General features: G+C 43.2%; 1 protein-coding gene across 1 annotated transcript in view; it reads left to right on the top strand.

The window, feature by feature from the left end:
* Positions 1-18,579, top strand: part of ADGRL3 (adhesion G protein-coupled receptor L3) — a 333,004-nt gene that overhangs the window by 95,050 nt on the left and 219,375 nt on the right. The window contains exon 3 of the mRNA XM_019470560.1: positions 16,599-16,708. Coding sequence (XP_019326105.1) covers positions 16,599-16,708 — 110 coding nt within the window. The remainder of the gene's footprint in view (positions 1-16,598; positions 16,709-18,579) is intronic.

The raw sequence follows: 18,579 nt of genomic DNA, 5'->3' as shown, positions 1-18,579 counted from the left end.
CCCCCCCCCCCCCCCTACCTTCTGTCCCTAGCATTGTTTGGAGTTAACTAAAGTTGTGGTTTTAAATTTGTGTAATTTATTCCTGCTTGGAGACACGTGTTGGTGTTTTAATGTGCCTTATTCAGTTTTATCGTAAGTCAATTAGGACCAGGTAGAAACTAAACTGATTCTGTCACTCTTAACCAGGGGTTTGTATCAGCTTAAATAAATTAGTTTAATTAAATCAAACACTACTTCATTCCTCAGTCTCCTAAAAAGGTGCCTGTGCTTGCGCATATGTGTACGCAGAAGGCACATGTGTGCTGAATGTGTGTGACACCACGTGCAAGCAAGCAACTTTCTAAATATCAACCTGCATATCTGTCTGGGCATTTATAGGTGCCCATTACTCTGATATCACGTCTAATGAGAGATGTAAATCCCCCTATAAATTCAGCTCGCTGCTTTGGCGGCTTTGCTGACAGACTAGTAAACAATTTCTATGCAGAGTGTGATTTTCTAGTTTAGGAATGGAGCCACTTAGATTAGAACTCAGCGTTTTAGTGAGAAATGTCTAAAACGTTTACATAACCTATTTACATATGAATACAAACATTACAGGCTTTATATTAACAGCCCTTGTTGTTGCTCATTACTATGCATAGAAAAAGACATCAGCATTTCTAGTAGCATCTACAAAATTATAAATATGTGATAGAGTAATTACTGATTTGGAAATCCAAATTATATTAGAATGATTGTAGCATCTGTGTCTCCAAAAACCTCTCCATTTGTCAATTCTAATCTTTTATTGCTTAGGCAATAAACATGAGTCTGATGTCTGTTTACACAGCTCTTTAGGAATCCCACCCCCACACCCCCTTTGAAATTTAAAAAGAAAATAGAGAAAGGAGAGGTTTGCTATCAACGTATCTGAAATTGCTCCACAGCTGTTTCTCTCACCTTTTCTTTATGCCACACCCTCAAAAATAGGAGAATTGATGGTAGCTCTTGGAGATTTATCTGAAGCAACCAGGAGTTGCCAGGAAGATCATGCTGGAGCTGACGAGATTTTTGCCTTCATGGTAAAAACTGCCAAGGAAGTTCCTTCCAAGAAACAGAGGGATCGGTTCTGGGCTGATCCTTTACTCTCTTTACTGCAGACTGGCTTGAGTCAAATGGTTGTGAAGCTCCTGTAAGCCAAGGAAGCATTTGGTGTGTTCCATGGTATGAGTGAATGAAACTCAAACCTTACTGTGGTGATTGTGATGCAAAGTAGAAACCAGGGACAGGTTTGGATGCCCTTCATCGCAACGGTGCTTTACTTCCTAGAGGAGACCCTGTAGGTCTCAGCAGGTTTGGGTAGCAGATTTCACGTCAGTAAATAGTAATAAAAGTTTTGTTTGTTTGTTTGCTTTTCATCTGTGGCTCTCAAAAGACTTTGCAGGGAGGTTAGTATAATGCTTCCCGTTTTGCAGAAGAGCAGAGATGCCCCCCCCCCCAGGTCGCTCTGCCTTGCAGCAGAAATCACGGTAGAGGCCCCTCTGCCACTCCCTGTCTGGTCTTCTGGCCACTAGAAGACACTGCCCAAGGGAACTTATTCATGGCTTGCTCAACTGCAGTTATTTGTAGCAGCGTCTGCTTCCAGGTTTTTCAGTCCTGGACCAAAATTCCCATCGGGGGAAGTCAGTGGGAGACAATTTGCCTGGAAATAATGTGCTCACTAGATACAGTGCATGCTGATGTCATGGGTGCTCTGATAAGCTGAGCAGGGATTGACAGTGTCATGCTGACCTTTAAGAAGGTCTTTGAAAATGGGTCCATGTTTTTCACGTTGCCTGATGATGGGAAGTGAACGCTTCTTCTGAAGTGGTAAGTTTTCTCTGGCACATATTCCCCAGTTTTAGCTGAGCCATCCATGATTCCCCCCTTGGCTTTAATTACGGCGCCACCGCCTCTAGTTTTCCTCTCTCTTTACACCTTCTGCTTATACCACACAGGGACTTAAAGGCCTGTATTTGCCTAGTAACAGTTCTGCGAGATGAGATGCTGCTGTATAAATAAAGCATTCATCACACCTGCAAGGGAGGTTTGAATAAAATCCCACATAGTTTTACTGCATGAGCAATGAAAGATCGGAAATGACAAATGGGTTGACAAATGGTGTGGAGTGCCTAAATAGCATTATTTATTTACTCAGTCATGTTCCAGTGAGTGAGATGAGGCTCACTGGCTTTTTGAGAGAGTTGTCAGAGTATTTGTAAAGGCAGAGGCCACAGGATCAAGCCTGAGCTCCTGGCACTAGCAGGTAGGTAACTGTTAGCTGGAAAACCGAAGCATTTCTTTCCCAGACTGTGTGGTTGTAGGGAGTGACAGATAGGATGAGGCTGGTTGGGACAGAGGGAATTTCCTAGTTGGTCAGTATTTTAGGGTTTGCCTGTCAATCTGTTCACACTAAATTCTTTCTCAGCATTGTCCATATGCCTGTACTGGCTAATTCAGTATACTGAGGGGCACTGGCTATTTATACACAACTCTTCAAAAACCCTGGAGTGAGATGAATGCTGTTAAAGGCTCTGATGACATAAGGAAGAGCCTCATCTTCTCAACATTTGAAAAAGAATTGACTTTCCTTAGATGCACTGAGAAAAAGAAGGAAGAATTTGGATGCCACCTGTGACTTAAGCTGGTCTTGTTTACACTAACAAAGAAAATAAAATGCTGCCAGTCACCTATTATTTTTACTACTTTCAGGGTTAGCAGTAGTGAGTATATGGAGAGTTTCTTTAACCTGGAAGCTGAGTTGAGATGTCCTCACCCCTAACTGCTTACACTCCAGCACCTGAGATACCATTTACCATTGCTCCTCATTACAGCCAGGCTGCAAAATGGACTACCAAAGTATTGCAGGATTTTAAGCCATGACAATTTTAATGGCATTGCACGGAACTGAATGTATCATTTTTTCCATTGCTGCTCTTGCCGATATGTTAATTGGTCAACTATTCACCAAGCCAGATAGCAGCAGAGCCTGCTTGATATTCTAGCAGTCCAACATAAACTAGAAAGCTAGGATGCCATTTTCAGCCCCTACGAAAATGCTTCCTTGATTACTCAGAAAAAGTGGAGCCCATTGTAAAGAGAAGAGGTTGGACTTCGCCACCATAAGGGTGTTCTGCTAAAGGATGGGAACTAAGGGTTTACAGCCATCCGTGGAATTAAATCCAACTCTTTCAGATCTTGAACAAAATCTGTGGTGCTGAACTACTGCAGAGAGCAAGGAACGAAGTAGGTGCAAGGGAAAAGGCATCATCAGACCAGTATGCCCGGGACTAATGGTGCAGGACTTAAGAGCTTCTTGTGATTTTTTAAGCCTGGGAGGTGTCACGGTGTTATTAACAGTTAATTTCTGTGAGTTGTTGAGCTGATGCAAGGGCCCCAGTGTCATGAAGCTGGGTCAATCCCTCCTTGATGGCCCCAGGGGGGTGCGGCTGTCACCTCTGCATCCATGTCTTCGTCTCCTTGAGAGAATAGGGAGCTTTAGAAATATAAATGTCAACGGGTCATTTGTGGAATTGGGTGTGGCAAGAAGTCCAGTAGCAGCTAAATGGTCTCGAGCATCCAGCACAGAGTTCAGCAGGACCAAAAGCCAGTTGGCAAGTTACCCCTTGGCTGGGAAATATGGCAGGAGCCGACATGTGTTCAGAAGTCATTTTCTGGCCGTGGTGCCAGTGCTGAAGAGCTGCCCGGCCGCGGCCTCCGCTTGGCAAGGGGCACTTTTTGGGTTTTCTCCCTCATGGAGAAGAAATTTTCCCATGACCTCACCAAAGCTTCCAGGATTTGTCTGAGCATCCACGGTCAGTTCAGTGAAAGTCCAGAGGGTCTGGGCAGCTGATGAGTGTTTTTGTCCAGCTGTTTGCAGTTTAAGCACTTGCTTTCATTACTTGTACAAGGCTGGGGACAGATTTTCTCCCCAGAACTGGATCTTCTGGTAAGTCAGAGCAGGGGAGCTGTTTGTGTGAGGGCAGGAGAAGAGGAGGGCAAGACGAGCATTTTAGAGAGGAGGGTGGTGAGGATGTAGCACGTGGCTGATAATCCTGTAGACAAGTTGGGCACGGTTACAATGGATGAGTATAGCTGAGTGTGGGTCACAGGTATGGCGTGGTCCTTTTTATTAAAAATGTTTTAAAATCTTAATATTCAAGGGAGGCTTTGGGTGGATGGTTTGGACAGTCTTTTTGGTGACATGAACTGGTGAAACTTTGTGTATTTTCTTAACATGGGAGTATCCTTGATTGTACACTCCCGCTACCCAGCTCAGACCCTGTTAATGGTCAGTGGTGCCTGTAAATGACTGTTCACTCACTGAATTCACTGGGGTGTGGATCAGGCCCGTGGGGAAGAGCAACTATACAGCCAGCAGTATGTTGTTTGTTTGTTTTTTTTTTTCCCAGGAACAGGTTGCTTTTTTTGCTTCTTGCAGTGAAGTGAATAGTTGATGCGTTCCTCCTATCAGGGCTGAAGTACTCATGACCTAGCCCGTGATGTAGCTGGGAGTAGACCATATTGCACAGGTATAGTAGGTCTCATAAGGTAACAAGGCAGGTATCAGAGGCTACGGTCCTCTCCACCTTGGTGGTAGCTAGCAGAGCGAGCTAGCCCACCTTGAGGAACATTAATGCATAAAAATATCCTGTATCTTCTTATCCCTCAAATGCAACAAGGAGGAACGTGATAGTGGGAACCATGCTCTCGTGGGAAACCCCGCTGCCAAATTTGAAAGCTTCACATGGCTGTAGCAGTGCAGCTCCTTGTCATAAAATGGAGGATTTTATTTGCTTTTATTACGTAACAGAAGCTTAATTAAGTTTCTCCTGAATGTAATAAAGCGATACAACTGAATGTAGGTCAGTCCCAAGTAATTGTTTCACTGCTTTAGCAGCTGTTTAAACTGATGCTCAAGTGTTAAATAAGAATGCTGAAAATTTTTTAATTTTTTTTCTTTTTTAAAGGGGCTAAGTGGTCTCTTTCTCAGGGGACTGTGAGGTTAGCCTTGGCCCTTTGAACCTAATTAATCAATGGCAAGGCTCTCGGAGTGCTGGCTGTGGAATGCTCTTTAATTGCTCACTTGTGCAGTCATTTGTTTTGTTTAACCTGTGATAGATTAAACTCTGTTATAAAGGTCCTTGCTTCTGTCATAGAACAACTCCAGCCGTGCAACAGCAGGCTCTCCGCTCGATTCCCGACTCCCCTGGGGACGTGGCAGGGAGAAAGGGAAGGACGGGTCTCCCTGCTCCCCCTCGCCACACCACCTGGGCCCGCTGGCCTTTTCGTGGGTTCCCCCCGTTGCTGTCGGTGAGCTTCCCAGGGCTACTCTCTTGGAAAAGGGAATATCATTAGCTGCTACTATAACCTAAGAATTCTCCAGATATCTCCCTTGCTTTTTTTCATTAAATGTGAAACTTAGAGACAGAAACTTTAATGATTTTCTGTGCATGTGCGTGTGTGTAATACTGTATGCTCCGCTGGGACCCCTCTGGCATACCACGTCTCCTAACAGCTGTCAGGCAGCTCAGATTCTTTTCCAAACTGCCAATCTCCAAAAATATTTCCTTCTCAAGTATGGAATTTCGCCCCTGAGTCAGAGGGTCTGTGCAAAGCGATGGCAGGATTCAGTGACAAAGTTAAGGCTGCCAAAACATTAGGGCCAGAAATAAGATCTTTTATACCAGTTGGCGGCGGGGACCAGGACTGTGAATTTCCAGGCTACAGTGGGTCTCTGCTTTTGCTTCCAGCCCCAGTGAATTGTTTTGAGACAGTGTGTGACTTGTAATGCTTGCCATTAACATTCAGAAGAAAGCTAGATCATTTTAAGATGTTTCGAAAAGGGATGTTAAAATTTATCTTCCTTTTTATTAGATCCACTGCACCAAGGCACCCAGTGGCTTTAGAAATGTAAGTAATGAAAGGCAGAGAACAAATGTGAACTATAGAAATGATTTATGGAGACATCTGATGAATTTATCTTGCATCTTTACCCTTTCATCCATCTCCCTGGACTTCAGCTAGTATGTCTGAGCAGCATCAGTCACATATTTTAAAGATCGTTTGCTGGAGACATGCTCCATGCTCTGGAATGTGGATTTCCTAGTTTCTGCTCCACCTAAGGCTCCAGTGCAATCCCGGGCAGGCAGGTTTTTTTCTGCAGACCTATCTGGGTTGGATTACTAAAGTGGTTAGGCACTCGGTGGCACAGCCTGCTGCCTGAAAAATGCTTAATAACTGGCAGCTTCACTGCTCTCCATGAGAACCAAGGAGTCCCAGGCCATGCTCAAACAACTGGGCCTTTTTGTAGCTCCTCCAAGAAGAACCAAACTCTTTGGAAAAATTCAGCTCTGGTGGGAGGCAGAGCCTTTCAGGAAAACTCGGCCTTTGAGTTTAGCTTCCTCAAAGGAAGCTTTCTTATGTACAGCGAGTTTAATTCTGTGAGTACAACATTGGGCAGGCTCTGTAGTATGAAATAGCCAATCCTCCACTAACGAAGTATTTTCCGCATCTTCACAAAGAAGACTTGAGGTTTTGCAGAAGCCCTGTTGCTCTGTTCTTACCAGTTGTTGTCCCACAGATGTTCAGAAGCCATTTTCCTATCAGACTTTTTCTCAGGATAGTCTTTTTAGCCAAATCTGTATGTATTTTAACCATATATTTTAAAGGCAGATAAGGTATGTAATGAGCAAGTAGTGTCCCTTTCAGGATGGTGACCAGATAGGGCAGGGCAGGAGAAGAGCTGGTGGACATGTAAAGCTGAGAACTGAGATAGATAGATAGATAGATAGATATGCTGAAAACTGCCCCAGGAAGGACAAGTGAGGAGGGAATGGGGTGTGTGATCCCTGACTTCCCCCAGCTTAGTGCCGAGCACAGTGTGAGAAAGCCTCGCTGGAGCTGCTGGACAGATGTTCTCAAAAATGCATCCCTCCATCCCCTCCCATGTTGCTGCATGCAGCCACAGAAAGTTCAGTGCTATGTTTAGACATTTTGAGGAACTTCACAATGGCGGTTTCAAGTAATATATCTAAGATAAGGCTTTTTTTTCCTTTTTTTTTTTTTCCTTACCATTTAGTTCCATATATGCTTTGGCTGGGCAATGCTGGGCTGGGAAGCGTATGAAGGTTTTGTGATGCTGTGCTTTCTCTTGAGCTTAGAATCAAAGTGCAGGCTGCCTTTATTCAAGCTTTGGGCTGAAGATCAAAGAGGCAGAGTTGGCTATGTTCTAATAAAACATTAAAAAAAATCCCTTTTGAATATCAAAACCATATTTAGTTCATTTCAGGATTATTTTTTGAGAAAGTTTGGTTTGTTTCTGATTATTATTTGTACTGCTTTAATGCCTGAGACACAGACAGGGGCCAAGACTTCTTTGCACAAGGTGCTGTACAAAATCAGGCACCATTAATAGATGCTGTATTAATAGCATGTGACCCTGGCAGGCTGTTTGTTTTACTCACTAATATTATCTTTTTGTCTGAACTGATTTAGCCATGATGCTAAAGGCACAACCTGTCACATGTTGATCCTACGTTTCACTTGGTTAGGAAGCTTCCTCCCCCAAGAGGCTGAGGGGTGATTGCTTCCTTAACTAAAATCTATGGACCTTTACTTAAAAATCACCTCGGTATCATGCCATTGGCAAAAGTGATGAAGAGAGAGGTTGCTCTGGGTTTTAGAAACAGTGCTGCATGGATGCCTTCGGTTCACTCCTGAGTTCATCAGCGAGTTGCCCAGCTTTGACCTCCCGCGCTGTTTGGACTTACTCATTTTTGTTTCATTCAGTCATTCAATTATTATGTCAAATTTGAGATGGAGTGCAGTACAAATTATTTTGGCCCAAAACCTTTCTTTAACACTATTCGCAGAGGTGAAAGGTTAACACGTTAAACCTACCAGCCCATGAATACAGATTACTTTAGCCCACTTAGAGACAATATTCTCTAATCTCAGTTTTTCCTTTTGCAGGAATCAGTCAGTGGCTGGGACAGGGCATTGGGTGGTGACAGTAAATGGCAGCACTGCAGTTACTATGGGCTGCGTAATTCCTTGTACTTTGAGAAAACATGACAATTAGTGAAGGGGGATGCAGTGGAAGTAATACCGGATTTTCTGTTAACAACAGGACAGAATATCTTTTGTTATTCTTTTTTATTAATGTATTTAAAAGGTTTGTAAATGTTCGCGTTCACATTTGCTTTTTGCTCAGCTAGTGCTGAGCAGCAGGTTCGTACCTCACAGTTGAAGGGCTGCAGCTCCTTGGCACAGCATCGGCTTCCTGTGCTGTGGACTCGGTGGCTAGGTAGGTAATGGTAGACCAAGGGTCTGAACACACTTCAGAACTGTTGTAGAGCAAACAGTCCTTTGCCACTTGCTCTGGCTATCCCAGCTCTGGGTAGCTGCACTAAAGAATTAAAAATGAGCTTTAAGTCACATTGACTTGTGTTAAAGTGGTAATGAAGACAAAGTAATGTGGAGCGCCAGCTGAAATTCAGCCCAGACCTCCTCTACCCTTTAATTTGGCCTCCTAACCCAAATTAAAAGCCAGATTGTTTTCTGTTCACAGTTATTTTAACTAGTGTTAACTCTGGCTAAACTGACGAGTCTTTTATTGGTTGGTTTGTTTTAGGTGTTTATTCTCCTCTCCAGATATCCTGTCAGTGTTTTGTAAGTGGACTTTTATTAGGGTGCTACAGAAGTTTATGGAGTTAGAAGAAGTAGAGTACCTGTAAAAGGGCAGATGTAGTTCTTTAAAAGATGAGCTTTACAGCCTTAAGGCTTGCCTGGTTTGGTTTTCAGCCCTACGGACCGGCACCCAATAGAAGACGTTAGCCTACATTGCAAACCTGGCCTTGCTTGTGTCTTCAGCTCCTTGCAGCTGGAGCAACACTGTGACTGCTTTAGATGTGCTTGGTGCAGATCTGTTTTCCATGCTGACCCAAACCTTTTGTCCAAATATACCCAATGGCTTGGACAGATCATCGTTTTGTCGTTCTTGCACTAATGATGAGTGTTTCTTCCACCAGGCTTGCGTTCAGGTTCCCTGTTGCCTCAGGGATGCTGTAGCCAGGCACATTAGCACAAGGCACTTGGCAGGTTTTCCTGTTGGGGTACACATTCATTGCCTTTGGGGATTTCAGCTCCCTTCTTCAGGGACAGAAAGAGATCCAAGGAAACTATAAAATGTAAGAGACATTACATGATGAAGCACAGAGGAGAAGGCTTTCATTGCCTGGGGGGACCCTCCTTTGGAGGGTGATGACGAGCCAGGGCGTCCCTGCTGGCGGGTCCTGCCCCAGACCTTGGCTTTCTGACCTGGAGAGTCGCTGGCAGTGGAGCAGATGCACCATGTGCAGTGCTGCCCCAAATTGCCATTAAATCTGTTAAATCTTGTGAATTTGCTGTTAAATGTTCTTGTTAAATTTTAAGGGCCTTATCAATGAGTTGAAACAGTTTAATTACTTTTTCTTTTTTCTTTTTTCCTACGTAAAACTGGTATTTACATTATTTCCAGGACCTGTTTTCCATCTTCCTCCCAGGCTCTCCATAATATATCAAGGTAGTCCCCTCGGTGACCTTTACAGCTCGGATTCAGTTTGGCTCTGCAGGATTTTTCTGCTGTTTGGCTGGCTGGGGTTTTGGTTTGGTTTTGGTGGTTTGTTTTTCTTCAATTTTGCTTTGCTCAATATAAAATAATAATCAGAGGAATGAAATGGGTTGAGGCTATAGAAAAAGGACTCTTTTTTCCCATCAAACATCATAAGATTTTACAATAACCATAGCAGTTTAAATGTATCTTGTTGGCATATCTCCACAAAGGCACTTGGTGAGGCTGCAATTAGAGAGCTCTGCCTCTCCTTGTATTAGTTTGATCACATAAGAAGCAGCCTATCTGACAGCTCTAGCACCTGGATAGATAATTAAAACCCGTCAATAAAACAACAAAATGCAGTGGGTAGTGGGACTCGTCTGTGCTAGCATTAAACACCGCAGATAATTGTATCACAGCAGAGGTTGGAAAGCCAGCTTCTCCGTGCTCTGAAAGATCAATAAAAAGGCCCATTCATAATGTACAAAATGTTAGAGAAACTGCATTTTCATCTCCCTGTCATTAGATCCTTTGCTTTTAAGGTTTTGCAGAGGCAGAAACAGACTTTGTTGAGGAATTCTTTGTTTCTGGAAGCTAAACAGGCGGAGGATTTAGCTTTGCTTTTGTGCAGCGCATTATTGAAAGCAAATGTGGTGAACCAAAGGCTTTTCTCAGGGCATGCGGTTCTGTTCTCCCCTTTCCACCCTCCACTGCCTCCCTTCTCTGCTTGCTTTTTTTCTTTTTTTTTTCTTTTTCCCCTTATTTGCAAAACCATCACGTTAACTCCACTTATGAGTGAAATTTCTCTTTGCTTCCTGTTTTCTTCCTCCAGGGCATTAATTTTTTTTTTTCTTTTTTTCTCTCTTGGCCCTTCCTAAAGGGTTGATTTGGAAATAGCACATATTGAGAGGGGAGAACACACTCCTGGCTGACTTATTTGCTGCGACAACCTCTTTCTTAAAGCAGTCATCCAGAGAGGAGATTTTTGTGTTCCAGAGAAGGAAGAGGATGTCTTGCAGCATTGCCATGAAGGATAATGAATTAAGTCTGTCTCTTACTGTAAAACCATTAGAAAAGTATAACAGATCTTGAGAAAGAGGCTTAGATATTGATGTCTTGGCTATATTAGCGTGCCTAGGCACGATGGCTGCCTTGTCTTTGCAGAAAAAAATAAAGTCTATGTAAAGTAGGTGTTTCAGTTGAGGAGAGAAGGAAAGAGTATCTTTGTTTTTTGGTGACCAGTGATCATGAATGCAGGTGAGCCAGTTTGGTCGGCACACATGGACATTAAGAATCCCTTGTTAGAAGTTGCTGTAGGTGGAGGGTAGCACCAGCTATGAGCAGGGTTTGTTAGCAGCAGCAAGGGATGGATATGGCAGCTCAGTGTTTTCTGTACTAATCGAAGTTCATGGTCACGTAGCCTGAAATTTTCCGATCTTCAAGGTATTTAAGAGCCTAGCCCTGGACTCTGACAGTCTGATTGCAGATTCAGAGGGAGCGGGTGGCTTCCCCATTTGTAGTGGTTTCCAGTACACCCTGTTCACAGGAGCTCCTGGCCACGGTGTCACAGAAGGCGTTGCTCCACCTCAGAAAGGCTTGTCTCTAGAGGATAAGGACCATGAGAAAGAGGGTGTGTTGGGGATGAAATGGATGTTTGAGCCTCTAGGCTTGTTGTAGACCTGTGCACGGATTTCTGGTTGCTCTTCTGGCATCCCTAGCACAACAGGTGCCTGCCCCCGTGGTTTTGGCACCTATTTTTCTTGTCTGGGGCAAATGGTCCCCACCTGGATGGGGAGCTGGAGGACTTACTGGTATTGTGCCTGTGATGATTAATGCTGAAAGGCTTTTGTATGGGATTGATCTTTTATTTTGTGCTGTCTTTGCATTTTTGTTCTGGCAAACATATCGCCCCAGACATGTTTAGCCTGATGCTGTTGACATGTCTGTGCTATTAAAGTTTCTGGAAAGGCTGAAAATAAACATCACCTGCCAAACTATTATTTTTTCTGTTCTTTCTCTTTTGGTAAATATATCAACAATGTCAGCATTGGAAAAAATCAAATATGTCAGAGCAGGAATAAGCAGCTGTTTATGTCTTAAAGTGTTTCTGCCTCACTATCACAAGACGACCTTGTCACTTAAAAATCATAAAAATGTTGCCAGGGAGAAGGAAGGGAAGTTTGCTGAAGGGAAATGAAGTTTTGGTGGTGGTGGTTTGTTTGTTTGTTTGTTTGTTTGTTTGTTTGTTTGTTTTTAAGTCTGAACCGAGAGTTGCAAGCAGAGTTGAGCCCTGCAGCTGGTTCTGAACTCAAATGCTTCCTTCAGTCCCACTGCTATAAATGCAAAACAAATGCCACATGAATTATTATTACTGTTTCACATTAAAACTCTTGAAAGTCATTTTCCACTGGAACTGGGAGAAGTTCTGCAATAATACTCCATGTTTTCTGTTACAGTGTATATGTTACACTGGATTGACACCTCTCTTCTAGGATAAATATTTTTCCACATCTGAAAGACAAAACAGGTGCCTTAATAAGTGGGAATAAATGTAGCTGGAAAGAAGGCATAAAGAACTCCTTTTTTTCTTTTTTCTTTTTTTTTTTTTTCTTGTGACTGGGACAATTTTATACTTTTCCCAGGAGGTAGTTTTTCCTCTCCAAAATATACATGTGAATAACGTGAGCTTCTGTTTATGAGCTCCCGGATGCTTAAAGGCTGCTGAGTACCTCGGACTGATTTTCTCTTTTTCTGAATGTACAGGAATGTATGTTGCCGTCAGTGTCTCAAGTCAGGGTGAAAATGCAGATCTCGGGGTTATGCTTTGGTTTCTGATCTCTTGGCTGGTCTTGGTAGGCATCTGAGCCTTGGCAAAGTGCATGTGAGTTACTGGCCTTTTCATTGAGCACACTTTGTATCAACGCAAGCGTTTTGCCAGTGCCCGAGTTCCTCTGTAGTCACATTTTCTGTATCTTGCAAAATGGAAGATGCAGCAGGCTTTTTGCCTTGCTAGCCTGAATGCTGTCGCAGTACAGTGAGTTATTTCTGGTGAGCTGTGTGGACACTCTTGGTCCAGGCAAAGTGTCCACAAATCCCAGCAGCAATTACAGAGGTGGCCCGAGATGTACAGGGTCTCTGAGAAGCAGGCTCTATCTTCACGTGCCCACCTTGCACTTCAGGGAGCAACAGGGAGAGAGGAATGATTGCAAGTAGAAATAAGGACTTCAAAATAAAACAAACCAACCCCCAAACAACAGGATGGCTATAAATTCCTTGTCAGATTTCATGATAAATGGCAATAAAAGGAACTAAAACCACTTGAGGGGCTCCTTTAATTCTTCTGTGTCTCCAGAACATTTGCCTTAACGTTGTACAAACTAATAAAATGGAAGCTGCTTTTTTAATAGGCATAAAATTGTCTATCTGGTCCCCAAAATTCACAAATTCTTCCCACAGTTCTCCTGTTTACTTGATGTCAGAGCATATGGAGAATGAGGAAATACCCCGAGAGGCCAGGGGTCACTCAGGAAAGTTGCGGCATGAGGGCAATGCAGGGCAAAGAGAAGTAGTTTCATTTGAAGGAGCTGATGAATCAGTGCTAGAAATAAGACACACTTGTCAAAAGGCGGTAATAAGAGGTATAGATGGGTGTAAAAAAGGTGACTGTAGTTTTCTGGAGTACAGTTATGCTAGACCCAGCGATGCAAACGGTTCCTGCCCTGTTGGAGGGGAATCTAGCAGGATGCAGAGCTGCCGTTTCTAGCGTAAAGCTAAGGGACCTGGGTAGTGTTTCTGCGATTGCCCTATAGAAGAGACAGAATTATACCTTAGCTGATGCAGTGCTGGTTCTCACTGCTAATTGTAACTCCAGTAGTTAGTAAAGGTCTTCCTTCAAGAAAGGAGGAAAAAAAAACCCCAAACCCAAAAAAAACAAAACAAAAACAAGGGATCCTTGTTGCATTGACTGGAAAGGTCAATACCCAGCACTGAGCCTCACGTCTCGCAGGAGTTTGGAGCAAGTATTACTAAGACCCAAGCGCCAAGAAATCCCAAGATTCAATGTATAATCCCGTGACTTACAAAGAAGAGCTCATGGGCTGGTTTGCTGGGAATGGAGTAAGACACGATTACATGTTTTTTTCCCCTCCCTTTTCAAGGCTACAGATGCATCTTGTTTTACACATCTCCTTTTCTATGTCACTTCTTATGTGTCACTTAGTGTCACCTGGGCCTTTAATCTGTCTGGAAAGAAATATGACAAAACTAAAGGGACCAAGAAGCTGTTGTGAAAGGGGGGAAAAAAGTATGAGCAAAACCACAGCAACCAGAGCTTTAATGATGAGTGTTTTTTACCTCTTTCTCCCCTTAAAATTTTCATAGCCTGATGTCTGACAGTAATAGTTGGTTGAACAGGTATTAGGGTTTTTTCTAAGGTTTTTAGTCCAAATTGCCCTCATCCCTTAAGTGTGCTGGAATGGGAACCTGCATGTTTCACCCTGGGTTGATAAAAGGAAACTCGAAATGCCAAGTGCCAGACATAGTTTTGCTACCCATATAAAATGAGTGTGAAAAAGAGAGGAGGTTGAGGTTTTTTCTGGTTTTGGTGGGTTGTTTTTTGTATGAGCCCTTTTTTGCAAAATGTGTGAGGTACTGACACCACATAGTATTTGCGAGTTTTTCATTTGGTTTTCTGTTGTTTCCCTCCCGAGATGGCACTGACAATTTGATCTCGCCGCCTTTTCAAGTTTCTGTGCTTGGTAGGCTCAGTGCTTTGCCATCCCCCAATCCAGGGATGTGCAAGGGGGCTTCAGGACTTGCTAGAGTTAGGGGGAAAAGCCCGTACCAGTACCCTGTGTTCCCCACTCATGGTGCTTTTACTGTCTTCAGTGATGTCCCAGAAGGCAGCATGCATTTGGGGAGGTTAAAGCTGGTGTTCACAGCCTTCGACTTCCAAACCAAGTTTTGAAATACTGGTTATGAACCTGGAGCTTTCTAGGTTGCATGTTTTTGCTTCTGGTTTTTGTGTCCCAAGTTCTTGCATAAAAAAGAAATGGCTGCAAGGAAACTCTTGGCCATTCAAAGCAAATGCTTTCTTGCAGACAAAAAGAAAGAAAACACGCGCAGATGAACCCTAAATGTGTCTGTTCCTCCCCCCACTTCCAATTCCTCATAATTTTGGATCCTGACTCGTGATTTTGAAATTTCTTTTTGATCCATTGCTCTTATTCTATGTAACGTGGCCAGGGCTGTCCCTACAGCCAGAGAGACTATTGATTAGGCCAGTGCAATTGCTTTTTGAAAGGCACATTGAGCCCAGTAAAGGATTTATGTTGAAAGTGAAATTTTGGTTGATGTTCAAAGCCTCTCCTGGAAGACTGCCCACTTGCATGGTCCAAGCTACCTGTGATATTCCAGCCAAGCCACCTGTCTGTAAGTAGCAAGGGTGAGGATAACAGAGTTACCCTTTTTGTTAATAAAGTTGTTTTTCTGTGTATATGATAAAACTAGTCACTTGCTGTGATAACTGTCGCCTTTCAACTAGAAAACATGAGAACGTCCCAGCCCTCTGGATTATCTGTTATCCAGCAAAACAGACCGATGAGCAAGCATATCAGCTCTTATTAATCCTTCCATAAAATTAAAGAAATTATGGCGCTTAAGGCAAGCACTAATGAATCAATTTTAATTTATGGGCTCAAATAAAATTCTCATTAAGGCTGACAAACTATAGCCCCAGGTAAACATGAAGCATTTCCACTGCAGACCTGAGTTCTGCGCTGGATGTCACGGCTTCTGCCAGAAGAGTAGGAGTGTCGGGCCCCATGTCACATCATAGGAGGCAGCATCTTAGAGAAAGTAAATGCAGTGGTCTAACCCTTAGGAGGTCTCTTTCTGGTGTGCAAAAGCATAAAAATCAAAGACTAATTCTCCCTCTCCCTCTCTCCCCTTCCCCCCCAAACAAGCAGAGGATTTTTTTCTGTAGAACCGCTGTTTGCTAAGGGTTTTTGCATCCCCAGAATACACAAAAGTTGTACATAGAGGTGCTTGTACCACGAAAGCAGAGGCAAACGTGGGTTTCCACACATGCACAAATCAGTCACCCATGGACATGAGTCATATGTGCCACAGGGAAAGCAACTCACAGGGCCCAACCTGTCTCTGTGTGTGTGCTTTTAACCTGAAAGATGCTTGCTGCAGCGGGCGAGGTCACTTCCTTCTCTGTGCGGTTGTATGGCAAGGTCTTCAGTGAAAACAACATTTGCTTTTGGAAAAAATACATCGTCTCAGGAGATGCATCTGTGCTGGGCAGAATGATTGAATAAAACTTAGCCATTTATAACTAATGCAAGTTTGTTGGCTGTGTATGAAAAACTACTATTTTGGGTTTTAGACAGCTTATTTGGTGATTTTTTTTTTTTCCATTCAAGTGTTGCTGTTTCTAGCCTTTGCTTTGCATTAAAAAGCATTATTCAAGATGATTGTTTTTGTGGGAACACTTTATAAATATTTTGTAAAACATTTTTGTTATGCCTGCTATAAAATATGCAATGATTATTTTTGCCACAAATGTTGTTGGTTTAGTCTTTGTATTTTGTTTGGTGGGGGTGCTGGTATTTAAGGTTAGTTGAGGTCACTGTGATGGAGTTTGGGTTTCAAGAATTAGAGGACTGTGTACCTGTAATCATTTTTTTAAAAATCTTCCTCTCAGTTTGGTTTTAAAGAAATACCTCCTGGTGCTGTAGGAACTGCTTGGAGGGGAAGAGGTTGTGCCACCATGCCTCTTCTCTTTTGGCAATAAGCTGATGAAGACATCGGTGTTTGCTATCAACCTTTGCATGCTCTCTGGTGAGCTCCCCCAGCTGATGCTAAAGTCCTGGCTTCTGCATCTTCACTCCTGTTGATACTGGAGGGGCTGCTCAACGTCTTGACCTGTCCTTCTGTCTGGACTGTTTTCTGACTCTCTTTTTTTCTTGCTTTTCAGATGCAGTAATCGGACCCAATGCGCAGTTGTCGCTGGGCCTGATGTGTTTCCAGACCCTTGCCCTGGGACGTACAAGTACCTGGAAGTACAGTATGAATGTGTCCCTTACAGTATGTATCTTGATATATTTGCATTTGTTTCTTTAATAGAGATCTGATTTATTGTGGAGACTGGGCCAGCCTTGAGCTTGTCTCTTGTTGCCCGAGGGCAAGTAAACACTCAGTGATAAACCACATGCGTCATATAAGACTGAGCTGACAAGATATGAAAAATTGTCCCCTGTGCAAGGTTTGTGCTTAGGTTAAAAATATCCTAATAGTGCCCCATGTTTTCCTTGTTGTACAGTGTAACAGTGACATATCACCTTTTGGAAAACACTTGGGAAGCCCTGTTAGTGAAAGCAGACCAGAAGAATGAAGCACTATTGCTAGCTTATAGCTTCTCTTTCCAGAGTTTTATGCTTGTAATCGTATAGCAGCGTGCTTCAACCGACCTACGTCCATGTAACTGGTGACATTTGATAAGTGCCTAAAATACAGTGTTGTATCACCGAGGAGGTAGAAAGCTAATATTTTGGGAAATTTGATGTTTGATGGTAGAAAATACTAATTTATAAGCTTCCAAAGTTATGACGGCAAATTACAGGCAAGCCATTTAGCCTGAATTTTTGAGGGTAGAAAGACAGTCATCTGGGATTACAGCAATATGCACCGAACGGGAAATGTCAGAGCTACAAAAAATTAAGCATACCTCAGAATTTGCTTTCTGTAGAAACCAAATTTGTTAGATGCAGTTACGGTCCTACTATCAAAAATGGCATACCTCAAAAAAGAAATAACAACAGTAATACTAGGAGTGCACTTTTTATTAGCTGGGCTAATAAAAGGGCTGAGTAAAGGGCTGAGTGGTGAATAACAGCACTGTTTCTAGGTTTTCAGTTTGAGTAGGCCAAAACTCATAGCACACCTCTCAAAACAATAAAGCAGGTATGGGAATGGACGCTTTCAAGCTACAGAGTTGTATTGAGAGAGCAGCAGGAGACCTCAATTGAGCCAGGAATTGGCTCAAGGACTAAGAGCATCTTCTTCGTTGCCTTGAGCATGGGCTGCAGGAGAGCAAACGTGGCTGAGAAATGACAGGCACACTGTCCGGAGGGGAAGCAAGAACTTACAAGCCCTCAGGTGGTCCCTGTCTGTCATGCAGGAGGTGGCCGCCTGCCTGCCGCTGTGACGTGGAAAGGCTGTGAGGGGTTTTGCTTGTTGTGAAACTGCAAGGTGAGGAATGCAGCTAAGACCACACCTCTCTAAGCAAAGGATACCCTCTCTGCTGAGGGACTCTGTCTCTCTGCTGGTGGCAGGCTCGGCGTGTCCATATTTGATTTTTCTAAACAAAAATGTAAAGCTTCTAAATGCAGTGATGGAATATTTTTAATGGGGTGAGCTGTTAAACCCATGGAAAGAGTGACATCAGGGGCTTAGAGTCTGCCCTAGTGAGCTCATACCAAATTACCATTTTGGAGTTATTCTACTCTAAATGAGGTCTTTCATTCACTGTGTGTGAGGAGGGTGAGGGGAGATTGGTTTCTACTTATCATAGCAGGTTGTATTTTCTTGTGATTTGTGATTTGCATAAGGTATGCCGTTCCCTCCTGAGACTGGGCTGGTAAAGCCGTAGTCATTACCTTGTACCCCTCCATAGCCTTTGTTGCATATAAAACAAAGAGGAATAGTAGTGCCTTGTGAGAAAGGTAATATGTGAATATTATGCCCCAAGGTGTTAATCGGCCCTATGTACTAGATGTAAAATAACTCTTGTGAGAGGTTGCTCAGTACAAAATGTACAGTAGGGACTGAGTATGTTTTAATGATCTGAATATGGAGAGGAAAACAACAACGACAACAAGCCTGTCCAGGTCTCTGGCTGCAGGGAGTGCCTGAGCCTGTCAGCTCTACCGGAGGGCAGCAGAGACAACACCTGTGTG

The sequence above is a fragment of the Aptenodytes forsteri genome, unplaced genomic scaffold (assembly GCF_000699145.1).
Source record: "Aptenodytes forsteri isolate BGI_AS27 unplaced genomic scaffold, ASM69914v1 Scaffold93, whole genome shotgun sequence".
In the NCBI taxonomy this organism is placed as follows: domain Eukaryota; kingdom Metazoa; phylum Chordata; class Aves; order Sphenisciformes; family Spheniscidae; genus Aptenodytes; species Aptenodytes forsteri.
Note: the sequence above shows the minus strand (reverse complement) of the source record. Positions and strands in the feature narration are given on the sequence as shown.